The sequence below is a fragment of the Leptonotus elevatus genome, chromosome 1 (genome assembly GCF_054856555.1).
Source record: "Leptonotus elevatus isolate MCC_2025b chromosome 1, RoL_Lele_1.0, whole genome shotgun sequence".
Classification (NCBI taxonomy): domain Eukaryota; kingdom Metazoa; phylum Chordata; class Actinopteri; order Syngnathiformes; family Syngnathidae; genus Leptonotus; species Leptonotus elevatus.
The window spans coordinates 1,612,614-1,630,571 of record NC_141239.1 but is presented as its reverse complement, the minus strand read 5'-3'; the positions used below and the strand labels follow the sequence as shown (position 1 = coordinate 1,630,571).

General features: G+C 39.7%; 3 protein-coding genes across 10 annotated transcripts in view; 1 reads left to right on the top strand and 2 right to left on the bottom strand.

The window, feature by feature from the left end:
• Positions 1-581: 581 nt before the first annotated feature.
• On the top strand, positions 582-6,175 carry cirbpa (cold inducible RNA binding protein a). Of its 3 annotated transcripts, XM_086072280.1 has the most exons (8): positions 582-749; positions 1,444-1,543; positions 1,859-1,965; positions 2,043-2,166; positions 2,250-2,418; positions 2,614-2,675; positions 5,016-5,120; positions 6,028-6,175. In XM_086072280.1, exons 2-7 carry the CDS (start codon positions 1,444-1,446, stop codon positions 5,018-5,020), a joined length of 567 nt encoding a protein of 188 aa, XP_085928406.1. In that variant the 5' UTR covers positions 582-749; the 3' UTR covers positions 5,021-5,120; positions 6,028-6,175. The 3 variants fall into 3 exon arrangements, with proteins under 3 accessions (XP_085928406.1, XP_085928399.1, XP_085928390.1); XM_086072273.1 differs by lacking the exons at positions 5,016-5,120; positions 6,028-6,175 and adding an exon at positions 3,123-4,100 and having other exon boundaries at positions 583-749; positions 2,043-2,157; XM_086072264.1 differs by lacking the exons at positions 5,016-5,120; positions 6,028-6,175 and adding an exon at positions 3,123-4,100 and having other exon boundaries at positions 583-749.
• A 411-nt stretch (positions 6,176-6,586) lies between these two features.
• Positions 6,587-9,449, bottom strand: ndufa13 (NADH:ubiquinone oxidoreductase subunit A13). Its single transcript, XM_086072293.1, has 5 exons — positions 9,300-9,449; positions 8,436-8,514; positions 8,261-8,332; positions 7,793-7,862; positions 6,587-6,796 (listed from the first exon to the last, which is right to left on the bottom strand). The coding sequence occupies exons 1-5, from the start codon at positions 9,403-9,405 to the stop codon at positions 6,677-6,679; spliced, it is 447 nt and encodes a 148-aa protein (XP_085928419.1). The 5' UTR covers positions 9,406-9,449; the 3' UTR covers positions 6,587-6,676.
• Positions 9,450-10,068: 619 nt separating this feature from the next.
• LOC147180278 (transcriptional repressor p66-alpha) overlaps positions 10,069-17,958 on the bottom strand; it is a 33,723-nt gene continuing 25,833 nt past the window's right edge. For 4 of the 6 annotated variants that reach the window (XM_086084541.1, XM_086084513.1, XM_086084522.1 and 1 more), the window contains exons 8-10: positions 16,914-17,172; positions 15,659-16,047; positions 11,984-12,901 (exon numbers count right to left, since the gene is read on the bottom strand). In XM_086084541.1, the coding sequence (XP_085940667.1) occupies positions 12,488-12,901; positions 15,659-16,047; positions 16,914-17,172 (1,062 nt within the window). In that variant the 3' untranslated portion in view covers positions 11,984-12,487. Of the gene's footprint in view, positions 11,186-11,983; positions 12,902-15,658; positions 16,048-16,913; positions 17,173-17,958 lie in introns of those variants that run through there. The other 2 variants (XM_086084556.1, XM_086084531.1) reach the window with 2 other exon arrangements.

Here is a 17,958-nt window from a genome sequence, read left to right as displayed (position 1 = left end):
GAGTCAGCCAGTAATAATGTTATAAGAGGAGGAGGAAGCGGCCATTTTACGTTTACCGTTTACGTCAGCTCCGTCACATTTTTAGTCAGCACAAAAGAGCGCCAAAGGATCAGACCGCCTCCACGGACCGATATAACCTGCACGATCACGTGACACACATACTTGCCTTGGGATTCCTTTAAATTCAAGTGGTTCAAGATCAACATTAAAACAGTCACACATTATAACGCATAAAGCAATCCGGTGACGCTTATTCATTTTATTTTACTGTTATTTCGAGATGATGTTAACACGATTAGCACAACCCAGAAAATGCAAGATTTCGCAAAGTAATCGGAATGCACGTCTGGGATGAGATGTTAATTTCGTCACAATTAGTACTGTTAAGTTTGAGGGAGAACATCACAATAACGTATTATGACCCACAAAGCAAAGTAATGGCGTTTTAAAAGTGTTTAATCTAACGATTAAACTTAGTAATGGTGCCCTCCTTTGTTCATTTAGTTTACTTAACATTTGAAATATCCATCACGATATAAAAGAGAGAGCAGCGGTTAACGTAAGTGAGTAAACACTACCGTAAAGTGTTGCAAACGAGACTTGTCGGTTAGTCACGTGATACGCCCCAATTGGTCAGAGCGGTCAATCGAGAGCGTCGCCACAGTAAAAGACTTGTACGCTCGCTTATCGCTCTCATTCCCCCAGCAGCTCCGTGCATTCGCTCATCGAAGCCATCTAACCGTCGAAAGGTAGTAGCTTTTATTGCTTTCTTTTCTAAACATCTTTATTATGCGCTACTTCTATAGAAGCTTCTGTGTGTCCTGGACAAGGCTGGTTTTATATTGCTTTATTTGTTAATATTATGTATAAATCTACGTTTGTGCAATGCTTTGGGTTTATTTTGTTGGAGAAACCAAATGGAATGATTGCAAATCGCTAACCGTGTATGTTGTTTTTATATTTTTATAATCTTTTAGTATAGACCTTAAAAAAATACCGTTTGGTACGTTTGTGTGATATAATGTGGACGGTACTGCTTGTATGTGATGCGAGGCTGGCAACCATTGGGGGGTGGAACAAAGCAAGCAGAGGGAGCTCTTAACTTAAAATGGCGCCGGAAGAAAAAAATGCTACTCCGAGTTAGCATCAGGCTAACACTACCGACCACGTTTGAGGCCTCGAGGCCTGGACGTTCGTTTTCATTAGCGGATGTAATTTATTCTCGATACAATTGAAGCTTAACAAATAAAATACAATAACGAATACGACCAAAGTCGACTACTCAAATACACCGCAATTGTATTTTTGTGTTATTTTTGGATGGATGGCCTAGTTTAACTTCGCAGTGTGGCGCAGTATGAATAACGCCGTTCGAAAAGAGCGTTACGACGAAGGACCCGTTAAATTGTTTTTTTTCTAATTTACTTTCTCCCCACTTTGAAGATGTCGGACGAGGGAAAGTTGTTCGTTGGAGGTTTGAACTTCACCACCACCGAGGAGTCCTTGGCGTCGGCCTTCGGCAAATATGGAAACATCGAAAAGGGTACGTTTTGTAATGGCCGTTAACGTGTTGGGGCCCAAATAATTTTTTTCATGTACCATTTTTGTCCTTTCACGACCCCCAACATATTTTATATTTATATTTTAATGAAAACCAGTTATCTAAAAAAACAAATTAACAAATAAATGAGATAAAAACAACAACTTTCACCATTCATTTAGGACATCTTTCACCGTCTGACATTCCATAACTACATTTTTACAATAAAATTACCTCATACTAACTCCACACACACCTTTACATTTCAACAATATTTTTGATTCGGTAGTGCTCTTATATTTGCCAACTTCCCCACAGTGGATGTGATCAAAGACAAAGAGACAGGAAGGTCCCGTGGTTTTGGCTTTGTGAAATATGAAAATGTGGAGGATGCTAAGGATGCACTGGAGGCCATGAATGGAAAGGTAAGCCCCACTTTACTACATTGTCAACGAGTGAACAAATGCAGATATCCAATATTGAGCTGAAATGTCCCCCGCAGACTCTGGATGGCCGTTCTATCCGCGTGGACGAAGCAGGCAAGGGTGGCCGCTCCAGGGGAGGATTCAGCGCCGGCGGGCCACGTGGAGGCGGAGGTCGTTTTGGCAGCTCCAGAGGTAGCAGAGGTGGGTTATTACCCCACAACTTAGCTATTTTTTTTTGTGTTAGGTGTAATTTTCAAGCAATCTAATTGTTTTGTTTGTTTTAGGTGGTTACAATGGAGACAGGGGCTACGGCGGCGGCGACAGGGGTTACAATGACAGGGGATTTGGCGGCGGAGACCGGAGCTTTAGCAGCAGCAGCGGCGGCTACAGGAGTGGTGGTGGCGGCGGCTACTCAGGCGGCGGTGGTGGCGGCGGCGGCTACAGAGACAATAGGTACGTGGCATACATATTTTGTGGTGCCTTTGACGGCCATAGACGGCAAAAATTAATTTGTACTATTTAACTGAAATTGAAAATAATTTTTGACGTCTATGGTCGTCAATGGCAGTGAATGATTTAATTTAAGAGTGCCCGCATTTAGGAGTTTTTAGACTTTGACATCCACCCTAAACTTCCTTTCGTTTCCAGGGGACAAGGCGGCTATGGCGGCGACCGTTCCGGCTCTTACCGCGACCAATACGACAACTACGGTAGGCTTTGATATTATACTGAGTAGATTTATGCTGGGGCTGTAATCACACTTCACTGCCCAATCTGAGTTTTTCTTTCTTTTAACGTAACGCAGCTTAAAAAAAAAAAAAGTAGCCCATTTATTAAAAGCAATGTTTCGGGAGCCCGCACACAGCCCCAACGTATCAGTTGTCTGTTACACCCTTTGCCGCTTGATGCCGTTTGGATAGGCTACAAATTTTTTTGCAATCCGCATCACCCTGCATTGAAACAAAGGCTGGCGCACGATAAGAAAGACGAAGTTTCTTCGCTCCCGGCGAAATTTGGGAGGAAAAAAATGGGAGCCTCTTGTGCAAAAAAAAAAAAATCAAAAGTGTTGGGAGGGCTTCTGGACTGTGGTGGGATGAATGGGATGATGTTAAGGAACTTTCAGTGTCTTCACCTGTGTGCCCACTTCTTATCCTCAGCTGAAAACAACTAAACATCTCCCCGATTCAAGATCATCACTTGGCTGGCTGTATTTCAAAGATGCGCTCCTCAAGAAAATCCGTCCATCTTGTTATTGCTGACCTTAGTTTTGTAGTTCTGTTGTAGTAGTCCAAGCAATTTCAAAGAATGTAGCCCCGAGTTTTGGTCCCCCCCCCCCCCCCCCCTACACACTTTTTTTAAAGCAAAAAGAAAAAAAAAGAAACTGAAATTAGTTGATGTTCGTTGCTTGCCCGATGGGGGCACCACCAAGTTGCCCAACTCTGTAAACTGTTGTGAGTTAAACTTCTGAGTAGGTCAATTCCATGAATCCCCAACTTAAGGGTCAGACGGAGCAGGCCCTTGGCTTTTCTTTTTTTCTTTTTGTGCTGAGCCCCCCTCATTTCCACAACGTTCGAAGTGTTGCCTGGTTTTCAAAGCCCCCCCTCCACCCCCCATTTTTTTTTTATGCTGACATCTTTGAATGGGGCTCGTTTCTTTCTGAGGTTCCATTGACCGACCTCCTGCCCGCCAGGTTTTTCACTCTGAGGAAAGCTTCATTTGCCCACACAGACTTAAAAGGGGAGGGGGGTGATTTTTAGTCCAAAATTCCTTTTTGCGGTTAAGCTTGGGTTCGTTGGCGCCTCCTGTGTTCATTTTCCCAAAAAAAGCGCCAATTCCTTTTCCTGGTCAACTGCGAATCCGAAGTGTGGCCGGCTGTTCATGAAGTTGCAAATTGCAGCATGCTACAGTCTGCCCAAGGTATCTTTTTGTGCTCTGCTCAACGTCTGCATTTTTTTTTTAAAAAATGTGCTGTAAATTGGACTAATCTTGTCAAGTCATCGAAACAAAATGTAACTTTGTTTCCAAAAGTAAAATCACGATCGGGAACAGATTTGTACTTTATGTTCTTTGTATGGTCATTTTTTTTTTTTGTTCAGTTCGGCTTCATGGAGCCCATTAAACAATTGTGGAAAATATTCTTTTGGTTCTTGCCTCAAAAAGTGTCGCATGGGGGGACGTTTATTGTAACTTGTGTGCCCGTTCGTTGAACTAGTCCGGAGTCCAAATTTGAAGTAATTCCAAAGCCGCTTCCCAATCTGAGAATGCGACGATTCAGTCTCTTGGATTGGGGCCGATTTGTGCACAAGGTTTAAACCTCTCTGGCGCGGGGGTTTGATGGCGCGAGTCCTTTTGCTGGGAACGTTGAGCTGGTGTTTTTTTGGTCATGTTAATGCTTCATTACGTTCCAAGAGTTCAGCTACCAAATCCTACCGAGTCCTTGGAGAGCGAAGCGTTGCGCCTACCCAACAAGTGCTGCTCAGAGATGAAAGCTGCTCTCTTGCCTAGGTCATATGTGGAGAGAGAGAGAGTAGGCCAATGCACGTGAGGTAAAAAATCTCCTTTTGCTTTGCTCACATCCTTCCAACTCAGTTGTCATTGTTTCCATGAAATGCCCTCAAAAGTTCAGTCGCTCTTTCTCTAGTCCTCTGCCTCACAAAAAGTCGCCCGCAAACATGACATGGGCCGCTAAAGCCTCTTTTCCGAATTCCTTTTTTTTTTTTTTTTTAAATACCTTGAGATTTCGTTTGTGAAGCTCCTGGAATGTAAATGCTCCATCAGTTCACCCAAACAAACAAAAAAAAAAGCACTGGCCCCTCGAGTCATGGATTGTACTGACCTGTCCACTTCAGTTCACTTGCATTACTCCTCTTAATTTGCCCCCGTAAACGACTCACAAAAGAATAAGTACTCTTTATGTCATGAAAATTTACATTTGACTAAGTGGTGAGTTTCAGACCCATGACTAGCGTTGCATGCTGTTGGATTTCTTGTCTTGTTTTTGGTCACCATTGTTCGTGCATAGACTTGACACCTTTTCTCTTTTCCTCCAGGTTGAACTGACCCGTTGGCACTTGTGGATGTGACGGCTGAAAAGAGGTTCTAAGCCTGAGAGGCGCCTGTCCATTTTGGTGGCCCGGCCGGTCGGGGCACGTTGGGTATGTATTGTGGTTTTTCTACTTTTTTTTTTTTTTTTTTTTTTTTTAATGGCCCGATTTACAAATGTTCTAGTTGTGAGCACGCTCAGCTCTTTCCACAAGATTTAAAACCCATTTTCGGTGCTATTAAAACTTTACCAAAAATAGTGTTTGGGAGTGTGGGGCTTAAATTGGCACTCAGTGAGGAACGTTTGTTAAAATTACATTTAGGTCACACAACTAATTGAACTTGATGCTGGTTGTATAGTTCAGAAGTTTCATATCTGACTTGTCCCTTAAAAAAAAATAAAAAATAAAGATTGTCTTGTATTTGCTGTTGGTAAATTTATCGCCCCCTGTGTAAAATGACCACGGTCATGTTTGGTTTCTGGAAGACTGAACCAAACTGATTTTTACAAATTTCAGGCATAAAATGTAATCTGTTTAAAATGAGAGTCAACTCTTGACAATAATGTTCTATGTAACCGCACTCGTCGAAATACGGCATTCTGATTAATGTAGTGAAATATGAGTTGAAACGCAAAATCCAGCAGTGTTTAATCAATATCAGAAGGCGGCCATCTTGTCATCGCAGTTGCTCTGGTAACAACCAATCACAGTAACTATGATGTCATCTTCAGTGGCAAAATGGCTGCCCCTCTGTGATGGATGAAAATGGCTGAATTTTGCTTCATAACTTGTAGTTCACAAATGTAACATCAGAAAGTGAGGTAACATTATTTGTCAAGACATGTTTAAGGTTGACTTCTCCTTTAACTTAGAATGTAGCAGAATCTTTTTTGGGAAAATTCTAATAAAATAAAATTTAAGGGGGGTGGGTGTGCGCAGTTTCGACCTCCTTGTGTTTCTAGCTTGTTCTGTGTTTGATGTCTAACAAATCCTTGTCTTGCCTGCTTTGTCTTTTCAGGCCCATCTGACGACATGCGAAGCCTGATAAGTTGTGGCTTGGCATCGGTGCCGTGTCGGAGGAACCAGCAGACGTTCTGACACCTCACTGAAGGAATTTCAACAATGAAAATGTTGACTTTAATTCTGAAATAAATTAAATGAAACTACTTGGACTGCTTTTCAATTTTCATTGTGTGTGTGCTCATCTACAGACCTTAAAAATATACTCCTGGGAAATATCAAGTTAAATTACTTATTGGGGTTATTTTATCAAGCACAACTGAAATGTAAAATTTTAGATCAAAAGGATAGAAATTTGCAAATATGAAACCACATGAAGTAAAATCTGGATGAAGCCCCTTGAACAGTTGATTCCACTGATCTTGCAATATTGTCAATCTGCAAACATTAAATCCATACTCTATAAAAATGGACTACCAAAATAAAAAATGCTTCAACTTTGTATTTGAAGGTCCACCCCCAGATGGAAAACATAACCTACACACACTGGAAAAACAAACCCATTAATATACAAAGTGATATGAAAGTTTACCCACATACGCACAAAACGCAAGCAATTGGGGCCAGAAAACGCATCTTTAATATCGAACATTTACAAGGTAGATGAAAGCCGGAGGTTCTGCGAAGCGCGCCGACCTTGGGATGTTTCACACGTACCACAAGAAGCCGAAGCGCTTGTGTAAAAATTCCTCCCGTGGCTTGAGGTTGAAGAGCTCGTCGGCCAGGGGGGGCACCCAGCGTTCCGTGTGGTAGACGCTCTCGCCCACCTGCGGGAAAGACGACAAACACCCGCGCATCAACGTTCGCTCGCTTGCTTCTTCCAAAGTGGCGGGGTGAGATTGACATTTTGAAATATTAGGCCAGAGTTTCGCTAAAAGGTTCAAGCACGCGTCTTGGGTTCGAGGCCGCTGATTTGCGTGTTTCATTTCACACTTGGTCGTAACTGTAGGAAAAACGTCAAATTTAATTTGTTCTTGTGATGAAGCATCTCATCGTCAGCACCACACATTTCATTTCCATTGCCGTGTTCAAAAACGTTACAATTGACATTTTTGACAAAAGCAAACGCAGATGATTGCAAATGTCATATTTTGCTTCAAGATAATCAGCCTGCAGAAATCAGAGAATTTTGACTGTTGACAGAATTATGGACAATTTTCAATTAAACAATGGCTCCAAACCAAGTGAATTTGCCACCATCGTGAGTTCCGGGTTAGCAGAAACTGTATTCGTCAATTAAAAAGTCGCATTTCAATATATGTGCGATATTCACTGCCATTGACGATTATGAACGTCCAAAAATAAAAAATACAATTTCTACTTTTGTTAACAGTATGAAAACCTAGATTTTTTTTATTGTACATTTAAACAGATATAACATTTGTGATTAATCGTGAGTTAACTATTGAAGTTAAAAAAAAAAAAATTTTAATCGCCTAACGCCCCTAATTTTTTATAATCATCTCGTCAGGCGATTACATTTTTTAAATGTTATTAATCGCATGACTTCACTAGTTAACTCACGATAAATCACAAATTTTACTTATTAGTTACTTACTTATCCCTTTGTTAACAAAAGTGGAAAAAAATGTTAAACTAATAGAAATAGTTCAAATGAATTTATGACGTCTATAGCCGTCAATGGCAGTGAATGAGTGAAGGTACTAAGACAGTGTTGGTGATTTTACATTTTGCGTCATTGGATCAGTGTGGCTTTATTATACATTGTAAAATAAAACCAGCCTCTTTTTTCTTCTTCTTACCTTCCACCCGGGAACATCCTTCATGAGAATGGCCTCCTCTTCTAAATTTTCCCTCAACATCCGCAAATTCCTGCCAAAGAACGAGAAGAGTTAAGAGAGATCGAGGTTTCAAAATCGACATCCAAACCAAGTCATGTTTCCTCAAATGAGACGCATCTATTGGAAGGTGTTGAGAGAAGGTCTTAATACTTGCGACATTGTGTTGAAAATGGAAATGAGGGAGAACTACAATGGGTGGCACAACCCGGAAGGGAAAAGGAGGCGTTTATTTGAGATGAGGTCACGTGATCGTTTCAGCGAGGCCATTATTTGAATCAACGGCAACGTATGGATGTGCGGTCATGGAATACATTGCAGGCCCGCTTGCAATTGGTGGAAAAGCATTTCAAATAAAGTGAAAAGTGCATCAGTGAGCGCGTACCGCGACAATAAATCAGTTGACGGCTGTATTTTGTATTTTGCAGTCACCTGCGGTCTTGCTCCGCCTGCATAAGCGGCATCAAAGCTATCCTGGCTTCCAGTTCCTCGATCTGCAAGCGCCTGTGGAAAACAAAACACGCAACATTTAACCTTAGATGCTCAGATGGAGCCCCCCCCCCCCCCAAAAAAAAATATAGCAAACACTTGAATGTTCGGAACCCACCTCCTCTCACGGTTCCACTTGAAAAGTCTCCAGTAGCCGAACACCATGATGCCGATGCCAATGCCAAACATGCTATAGCCTGTTAAAAAATGTCAAATATGGCAGCATACAGGCGACGTCATTATTGATACTTCACTCATTCACTGCCATTGACGACTATAGACGTCAAAAATTAATTTGAACTATTTATTTAACATTTTTTCCACTTTTGTTAACAAGAGTATGAAAATGTACATTTAGAACAGATGTAAAATTTGTGATTAATCGTGAGTTAGCTAGTTTTACAATTTGTATTGCCTGACGCCCCTAATTTTTAATAACCTAATAATAATAAAAAAAAAAATTATCGCAAAGCGATACAATTTTTTTTTTTTTTAAATCACATGACTTCAACAATTAACTCACAATTAATCACACATTTTATATCTGTTCTAAATGTACAATATTTGTTTGGTGAGGGAGGGGGGGGGGTATCTACTTCTATGACAACTTGGGAAAGCAATTTAATATATTTGCTTTCAATAAAAGGTTGTTGTTTTTTTTACTTATGAATCTGTCATTTCCCACAAAAAGAAAGGCTGACATTAAGCCTTTACCTCGAACATGGCACGAAATGCTTACTTTACAATAATGCGAGTCAGGTAACAAATATCAACATACACGACAGGTGTAGAATATTTTAACATTGTAAATACCAATTTAAGAATTTTAAAACAAAGCCATTATTATTTCTGAATTGAGTCCATCGCCGTAGCTTGTTAGCATTAGCATTGAGTCGCATATAGTAATGCTAGTCCGACGCGCTTTGTGTGCTTGGTAACAAAAGTCTTGGAATTAATTAAGAGGCGCGTGTCAAGCGTGTACCCGAGAGTCCTCTTTTGGGTATATTTCTCTTGTAGTCGAAGGCGGCATAGCCTCCGAGCGGAGGCATGTCCTGCTTCACCTTGGAGCCCGCCATCTTCCCCGGCATCCACAGGCCAAAACACGATGACGTCAACGAAAAACTACTTTATCTTCTTCTCGTGGACTAAAACGAAGGGACGATTGCACTCGGGCGCCCTCGCGTGACTGTATTGAAGAATATGAACTCACCGGCTGCGGCTAGCATGAATCGGTTTAATTTGCTACATTCGACAAGCAAAAGAGACAACATTGATTTTGTTTTGTCTGATCAAATGTCAGTGTGCATGTGTTTCTATATCAATTGAATCTACCCAGGTCCTCCAGAATCTGTAGTGGTGGCAGATGTAACGAAGTAAACCGCTGGGAATGTTTCTTTAACCAATGTGCGCTGGACAAATAAAAATGACGTCAACAATTTGCTATTCTGGACCTGGTGGCGGTGGTCTGGAGTGGTGGATTTAGTTTGGTATGTTCCCACTGATGTCCTGGTACAAAAGGCAGGCAGGGCCCACTACAGAAAGGAATTGAAACGCATTCTATCCAATTCATTTCAACATCTACCCAATAAGTGGTTTATAAAAGCATTCGTTCCATTTGGACCCCCAATCACAACTTTTCTGAACGCTCAAAAATTTGGGTTATGTTGGGAAATGTTGGACATCTTGTGAAAGGAGTCAGATATGTCACTTTAAATAGCACAGTAGCTATATACAAAATAAATGAGAGCAAGTTAAAATGTATATTTTTTATTTATTTAGGAGCTAGGAAAAACTTAAACCAAAAATATTTTGTAACAATGATTTGCATAATGCAGTTTCGGTTGGTTGGGTAGCAGAGAAAATATGGTGAGAAGTTACGGAGTAAAATCAAATAATTGGCTTGTGCTTTCTGGGTTCACAGTGGGAAATATTGTATTCCAATTTCCAAGTACGGATCATGGTCTCTGGTTCGAAGGTGGAAAAATTCAGCTCCTCTGCGTTTGCATTTTGTCAGTGAAGGTGTGACACTCAAATTAAAATGCCAAACGTTGGCATGCATAAAAAATAAGCAACTTACAGATGGTAATTACAGATGACTCGAGCGTCAACACCACGCGTTGTTAGCTAAGGTGCAAAATGAACATTAGGTGTTAAACGAAAGCATGCTGTTAAACAAAAAGAAAACAAAGCAACAAAAAAAAAAAAAATCAACTCTTCATTTGTGAAAACCACAATAAAGAAAGTAAAAAAAAAACACAACCAGTCCATCAACAAAAAATAACTTAATGTAAATACAAAATAAATTCAAACTTAACTACAGGGACGAATGCAATGAAACATTTACAACTCTTATTGGGTGTCATTTGCTTAAAGCAACGTGTATTTTTTTTATGAGTCCAACCACGCATTCAAGTCAAACATGCGAGTCAGTCTGATGCAAAACTAATTACTTACTTGACTACCCAGACAGGAAAAACAAGTACCAAGTTTCATGGACCCCCCCCCCCCCCCCCTCGGTTGAATGAAAACTATATGAGGGACAGCAAACCTTAAAATAACAGAAACACAGAACAGAAAAAAAAAAATCATACAAAAAAAAGATGGGCAGGAAACATTTCTTCAGTTTTCAGATATTGTATTTGCCAAACTGTCCTCTTGGGTGCGCTGTTGATCACGATATTGGAAAAAGCAAAGAAGGGGTGGCTGCGGTTTGATTTCTGTGCATTTTCTATTTCCAGGTGTTTGCAGTCTGCGAGACAGAAGAGCGAGAGGGGATCATGTCCAGCAGGTACTCCCTCTGACGTGCGTCGACGCCGGCCGAGCTCTTGTGCCCGCTCAGGCTGGGGTTCACGTACGCCATCGTCACACCTGTTGGCGGTCAAAAGAGCAAAGTCAGACCAGACTTGAACATTTTGGCAAACCAAAAAAGGCAAACCTATCACTTGCTTTGAGGCCTCTGTCCACATGTACAAGGGTGTTTGTTTTTGTTGAAGGGGAATTTCCCTTATTAATATCACAGAACAGAAGTTACCTTTTCTTTTTTTTTTTCGGTCAAAACCCTAATTAGAATTTTTTTGACTGCTATAACATCAAGACAAAAAAATGCAAATGATCAAATAAAGGAACAAAATACACATGAATGAAAAAGTTACAATTTATACACATTAAAGTAAAGTCTATAGAAAATAAATACAAACTTAGAAATGCCATTATTGTTGGAAGAATGAGCATTAGTGTATATATAAATGCGGATATATAAATATGGATATACATTATTAGGTGGTACTAAAACTTAAACGTGACCCAACTGTTAATCGTTTTACTTTTCAGGATAATACTGCAGCAACAGTTGGAGAAGTAGAAGTAGTGGTCTATTAATCTTTGTGTCTGCATGACATTATTACTCAGTCCTGCCTCCCGGTGGCCAAAGCAGGCACGCCAGAAGTGCAGCAATGAATTGAATTGCAGCATTAAATTATGCAGAAAAGTCATTTTATGGACATAAGTGTTTTTTACATAGCAGCGACAATAAGTTTCAATTATTTTCATTCTATTTAATTATGTTATTACTGTATGCTTTCATAAAGTACTGCAATATTATAGAGAGCTATTTTGCCTTATTAAAAAACAGAAATATTAAATAATATATTTTTTTAGGGGAAAGGCTAGACATGATTAATGACATTTCCATTCACTTCCATGAGGAAAAGTTACTTGAAACAATTGTTGTGAGTTAGAAGTGTGGTCACAGAATGACTGAACTCGTTGATTGATGATTAATTAATTGGCTGGCTGATTTAATTGGCCAGTATTAGCTGTATTTAAAAAAAATTATTAAATAAAAACACGGTCAATTATTCGCTCTGTTGTAAAGTTAAACAGTTAAATATTTTGCCTGTATCATTGTTTACATAAGGTACCAGAAAATAAGTTATTTAATTCATTATAAATATATTTTAATTACTCGAGGCACCGCTGCAGGACAACGACACAAACGGCTCAGACGGTACCAATTGTTCATTTTAATATGCATCACATCCGGGTGTTAATGTGGTTGGGAACTTCTGAGCTTCATAAAAATGTCCTAAAATACAGTTTGCCGTTTTGAGCTGAAATGTCAAAGCAGCCATTAAAAAAAAGCACCCGTGTTCACGTGGACATGGCCGCCTTCTATCCCAAACAACACGCAAACAAACGGGCACAAAAGGAGGCAGCGACCCTGGAGGAATGTCGGACCCCCAAACGAGGGGACTGCGCTCGTCGGCGGAGGGTGTTGCTTTGGGAGCCAGACGGGCGTTTGAAAGAGAGAGCAGATGTGAGGCGCCAGAGTCGGGCTGCCGTGAATGCGAGTCTACCTTTGCTGCTGTTGCTCTGCTTCTTCCATGCAGTGGACGAGGCACTGCCTCCGCTCATATTCCGGCCTCCGCTGCTGCTCACCTTTGAAATCTGGACAGAGCGCTGGGTCACATGCTCGTGCTTACCCGGCCGGCTGACCAAAGCGGCGGCCGCCACGGCGCTCTGCAGCTGGGAAGGGGAGGAAAAGGAGTGGGGGACGCCCCTGAGGGAAAGCTGGCCCGGGGAGCTCTAAGGGCGGATACAAGAAACGTGACTTAAGTAGAAGTACACATGACTGTGAAAAAAAAAAAGGTTCAACTTTTTTAAGTACATTTCTGATTCTGTACTTTTATTTAAGTAAAAAATGAACTTTTACAGCCAATTACACTGCTCTTCGAAATTTGAATTTACCTGCAATGCCCGCCGTGGCTTACCTCTTCATTACGTTTAATGTTGTACGTGTGAGAATAAGCGTGAGAAAGCAAGCCCATCTCTCTCAGAGAAGAGCTTGGGTAAGTGCACTGTGCAGTTTGTATTTGAATAATGAGCTCTTTCACATGTTTTGGCACAAAAGAAGGATTAGTGAATTAGATGTTGACAGAAAACGAATCATCAAACATTACGGACACCATAAACTAGGCCATGAGGGGAAAAAAACGTTGAATACGGAGAAAAAAATGGCCGAACATACTTGACAATATAATATTCGTTTTGATAACTTGATAAAACAAAAAACAAACAAACAAAAAACTCACACGAAAGAATTTGTCTTTTGTTAACTTACAAAGTGCTCGAACCTGAGAATTAAAGAAAATGGCGTTACATGTTGCATTTTGTTGTTCAGCGCTAGCTAGCGTTGACCTGCGCTATCAAAACTTCCTATAGCTTTGTGAACTGAGCAATGTTGATGGGGTTCCATCCACCTATTTTTATTCGAATTTTGAAGAATTGCGAAAAACCAACTGGATGGAAACGTCAGAAATTCGAAAAATGGCCCCAAATAAAAAAAAAACGCTTGGAGGGGGTGGTTTTTGAAGCGTATCAAAAAAAGGGAAATGCGCATTTTGGCGATGGAAACAGGTTTTGCGAATAAGCGACTACAGAACCGGATATACGTCGCACGTTTTGACTGATACTACGTTACACGCACGTTTGTTGTCACAATAAATGGCGGATGATAAAGTAAGATATGTTTGGCGAGACGAAGAAACACGATTATTTTTTATAATTAATTAAAGAAAAAAAAACATGAATGGAATTTTAGATGGCTTTATTAACATCAGCTCTCAATGTAACGACAAAACTTCACTTACATGCGGGAGGGAAGCCAACAAAACAAACGACTTCCGTTCAGTCCGTCAAAACCAACATTCCCACCTGGAACTTCCCAACGTCCCAAAGTTCCGTCCCAAAGTTCCGTCACTACGTCGTCATCTCGCGGCGCATATTCGCAAAAGAAGAGCGGATGCAAACGGGCGTAAGTCGCATGTCTATTTTGTGCATTTTCACAAAATTTGCATAAAAATGTCAAAACATTTGGATGGAAACCTGATTACAGTTACCTTGAAAAAGTAACAGTTACTTTACTGATTAGTGATTAATTGATTTTTAAAGTAACTTAGTTACTCTACCAATTTACCGGTACTTGATTTTAAAACTAAGTTTGATTACAAGATACTTTATTAGCTATAAATCCCCCGCACACTGACAGAACTTCACTCAATGAGTTTATTTGAGCGACACAACGCGTTTCGCGTTATCGGGTTCACCTCAAATGACTTATTACTTTATTAGCTACTTTCAGCAGACGCAAACAACTCTGGTTGGCAGAAAAATGATAAATGGTTTTGCTAATAGAATCTTTCTGGATCTATCTTAACATAAATGGTCTACTTTTGTTTTTATATAATAAAAAAAAACTAGACTTGACTTAACGTAAATAGATTGTTTTATACAGTATATGGTATAGAATATAAAATAAAGGCAGTCTTTTTTTTTACCTGACATATTTAACGGTTAATACTATAATAGTAAAACCTACAATTACATGTACATTGTTATAACTACAAAAATGTTTTCATGTACTTTTTCACGAATGAATATTTTGCTTCTCCGAATCTGTTCTCCATCATTGTTAATGCTCGCTGGCTCATGTTCCACCGCGTGTTGCTGCCGTCCCAGTTTTACTGCCTCATAAGACCTCAATCAATCCAAATCTCCATGCGGTTGACTTAACCTCTCTCCATTCACATTTTTTTTTTTTTTACATTGCGTCGTCATCCGCTGAGGTTGAAAAAAAGTAACAAGTAGAAACTAAAAAGATGTCGGGAGTCAAAGTAAAAAGTAGGGGCGATTATTTAAAAAAAAAAAATCAGAATTTATTGCATGACTTCAATAGTTAACTCACGATTAATCACAAATTTTATATCTGTTCTAAATGTACAATAAAATATTTTTTTTCCCCAAGTCTTCATACTCTTAACATAGAAGTGGAAAAAATGTTAAACTAATAGAAATATGGCTGCATCTGTTAGTCATTAATACAGTAATTGCATAATAATTCATACATCTGAGGTAAAATGATAAAGATGTACTATGCTGTAAAAAACGAGTGATATTGATTTGTTGAGGTCATTTATCTGCCACTAGATGGCATCATTGCATATATGTTGGTGACAGCTCAGTGCATTTTCTTTTCATGTTAAGAGCTATCAAATCTTTAACATGAAGTAATTTGTGAAATCCTGCACATTTTTAAAAAGATAAAACTTGACCCCAATCTCCACAAATATATGGCATTATTATTATTACATTTATTACTGCTACATTTTGACTGGAATTCCCCCAGTACAGGTTTTTCCAAAAAGGGGCGCTAATTGATCGCACGTTAAAAAAAAATAGTGGCATTAAAGGAACTTGTCAGAAAAATAAATACTTTAGCGAAGATACCTGAAAAATCGACTTAAGTTTACTAAGGACGTATCGTACATCCGACACTGCTCTCACCTTGACGGAGTGATGGTGTATGACGTTGGCCCCTCGGTGGAGGGAGGACGCCCGGGCCTGCTTCAGCTGCTGAGACACCAGCTGCTCCGCCTTCAGCGAGGAAGACGACGGGCTGCCGTGAGAGACGGACGACGACGTCTGCTGAATGATCCGCTGCTCCATTTCCTGCTCTTGCTGCAGCGCTTTGACGAAGGCGGCTTTCAGCCGATTGGTGTGCTCGGCTTTCAAAGCCTTCTTCTGATTGGACGACATGCAGTCTTCGCAGAGGACGTTGCCGCCGCCGCCTTTGGCCTTGTCCTGCCTCCACCGACACGTGAAGTCGGTGTTGCACTGGGCGCACATGTTGGGCTCGCTGGCGGCGGGCTTGGGCGGAGCTGCGCCCGTCTTTCCTTGAACGGAAAGGCGGGAAACCCAAAAAGGCGTGAGAACCACTTATGTGGAGGAGGCAAGTATCTGTCATTTGACTCTGAGATTTATCAATATGTGGAAGAAAAGTCACGCCGCTATATTAACTCATTCACTGCCATTGACAGCTATAGACTTAAAAAAAAATCATTTGAACTATTTCTATTAGTTTAACATTTATTTTCCATTTTTGTTAACAAGAGTATGAAAACCTCGATTTTTTCTTTTTGTACATTTACAAGATATAACATTTGTGATTAATCGTGAGTTAACGAGTGAAGTCATGCGATTAATTACGATTACAAATTTTAATCGCCTGCAGCCCCTAATTTTTAATAATCTTTTCTTTTCTTAAAAAAAAAAAAAGGTTAATTTTTAATAATCTTTTTTTTTTTAATTTAAAGAAAAGATTATTAAAAATTTGGGGCTCCAGGCGATTAAAATTTGTAATCGTAATTAATCGCATGACTTCACGAGTTAACTCACGATTATTCACAAATTTTATATCTCTTCTAATACAATAAAAAAAAATCTAGGTTTTCATACTCTTGTTAATAAAAGTGGGAAAAAATGTTAAACTAATAGAAATAGTTCAAATGAATTTTTGACGTCTATCGCTGTCAATGAGTTAAATGTGTTTTATTTAATTTCATTGGAACTGCCAACTGTACGGCAGAAATAATCATCGTTCTTCACAGAAGATAAAGAATATATTAATGTGAATATTGTTATAAATACGTCGCAATATGTTATTCTCTTTGTTTTATGTTTAATTTGACAGGAAAAAAACCCAGCAAATTCCAATTTAAGACGTCATTATTGGGAAATAATAACAACATGACAAACATACCTCTGTGAAAGGTATCCAGCAGGTTTTGGACCACTTCTTCAAGTCCCACCAGGTAAATGAACTCATTATTGGCTGCCGAGGGCAGGAAGTTAAACTCCGGAGCAGGGGGCTTCGGAGGGGGAATCTCCAGGAGCGTCTTCTCCAGTTGCTTGCGCAGAGCCAGTTTGGCCGCCGCTTGACGGCTGGCTGGACTGTCATTGGCGCCCACGAGAGAGATGACTCCGCCTCCAGAGGAAGAAACCTTCAAACCGGACGAGCCCTGTGAACATGAGACGGACAAGTCGTCAGTGGGAGATACAAAAAACAAATTACAGGTCGGTTGAAGAGGCCACTCTTAATATTTGATTTGACATTTTTACGACTAAGGTTCAATTGTTCACTTTAAACTTATTTTGTAACGCTGCCACATCATAGTTATGGTTTCCCACTAAGGTCCAATACTGGCGTTGGCCGGAACATCTCCAAAAATATCAGTTTTGAGAAGATAAAAAATTAAAAATGGAAGTTTACAACACTTTAGACCATTAAAAAAAAAAACGGATCCAAGGGAATACAGACTGAAATCCGTGAAAACAAATCTGGACGAAAGAGTTTCCCGCCGGACAGTGATGATATATTTTTAACAACAAATTAGGGCTAGGGAATAAATCTAATTAATTCAATTAATTTGTTATTTTACTAATCAAATCATTGAAAACGAGCTAAATCGTAAAATCGAGGTGCATATAAATAAATACACTCTTGCCTTCTTCTGGATTATGAAATAAAAGCTGTTGTTCTTAAATTCTCTTATATCCAAATGTTGTGAGTTGTAATTTTGGCAAAATACTGAACGGGTGGTTTACAAGATATATTTACAATTGTTACGAACTACTTCATTGTGGCATTTAAGCACAAGCTTGGAATGTTAAGTTGACCGTAAAACTGGTTTAAAATCAGTATACATTATTGTTGTCTGAACATTTTGCACGGGATTTATTTTTGAATAAATGAAATCTTTAAATAGATGTTCGGTTTATTATTTTGATTAAAATCATCATTTGTC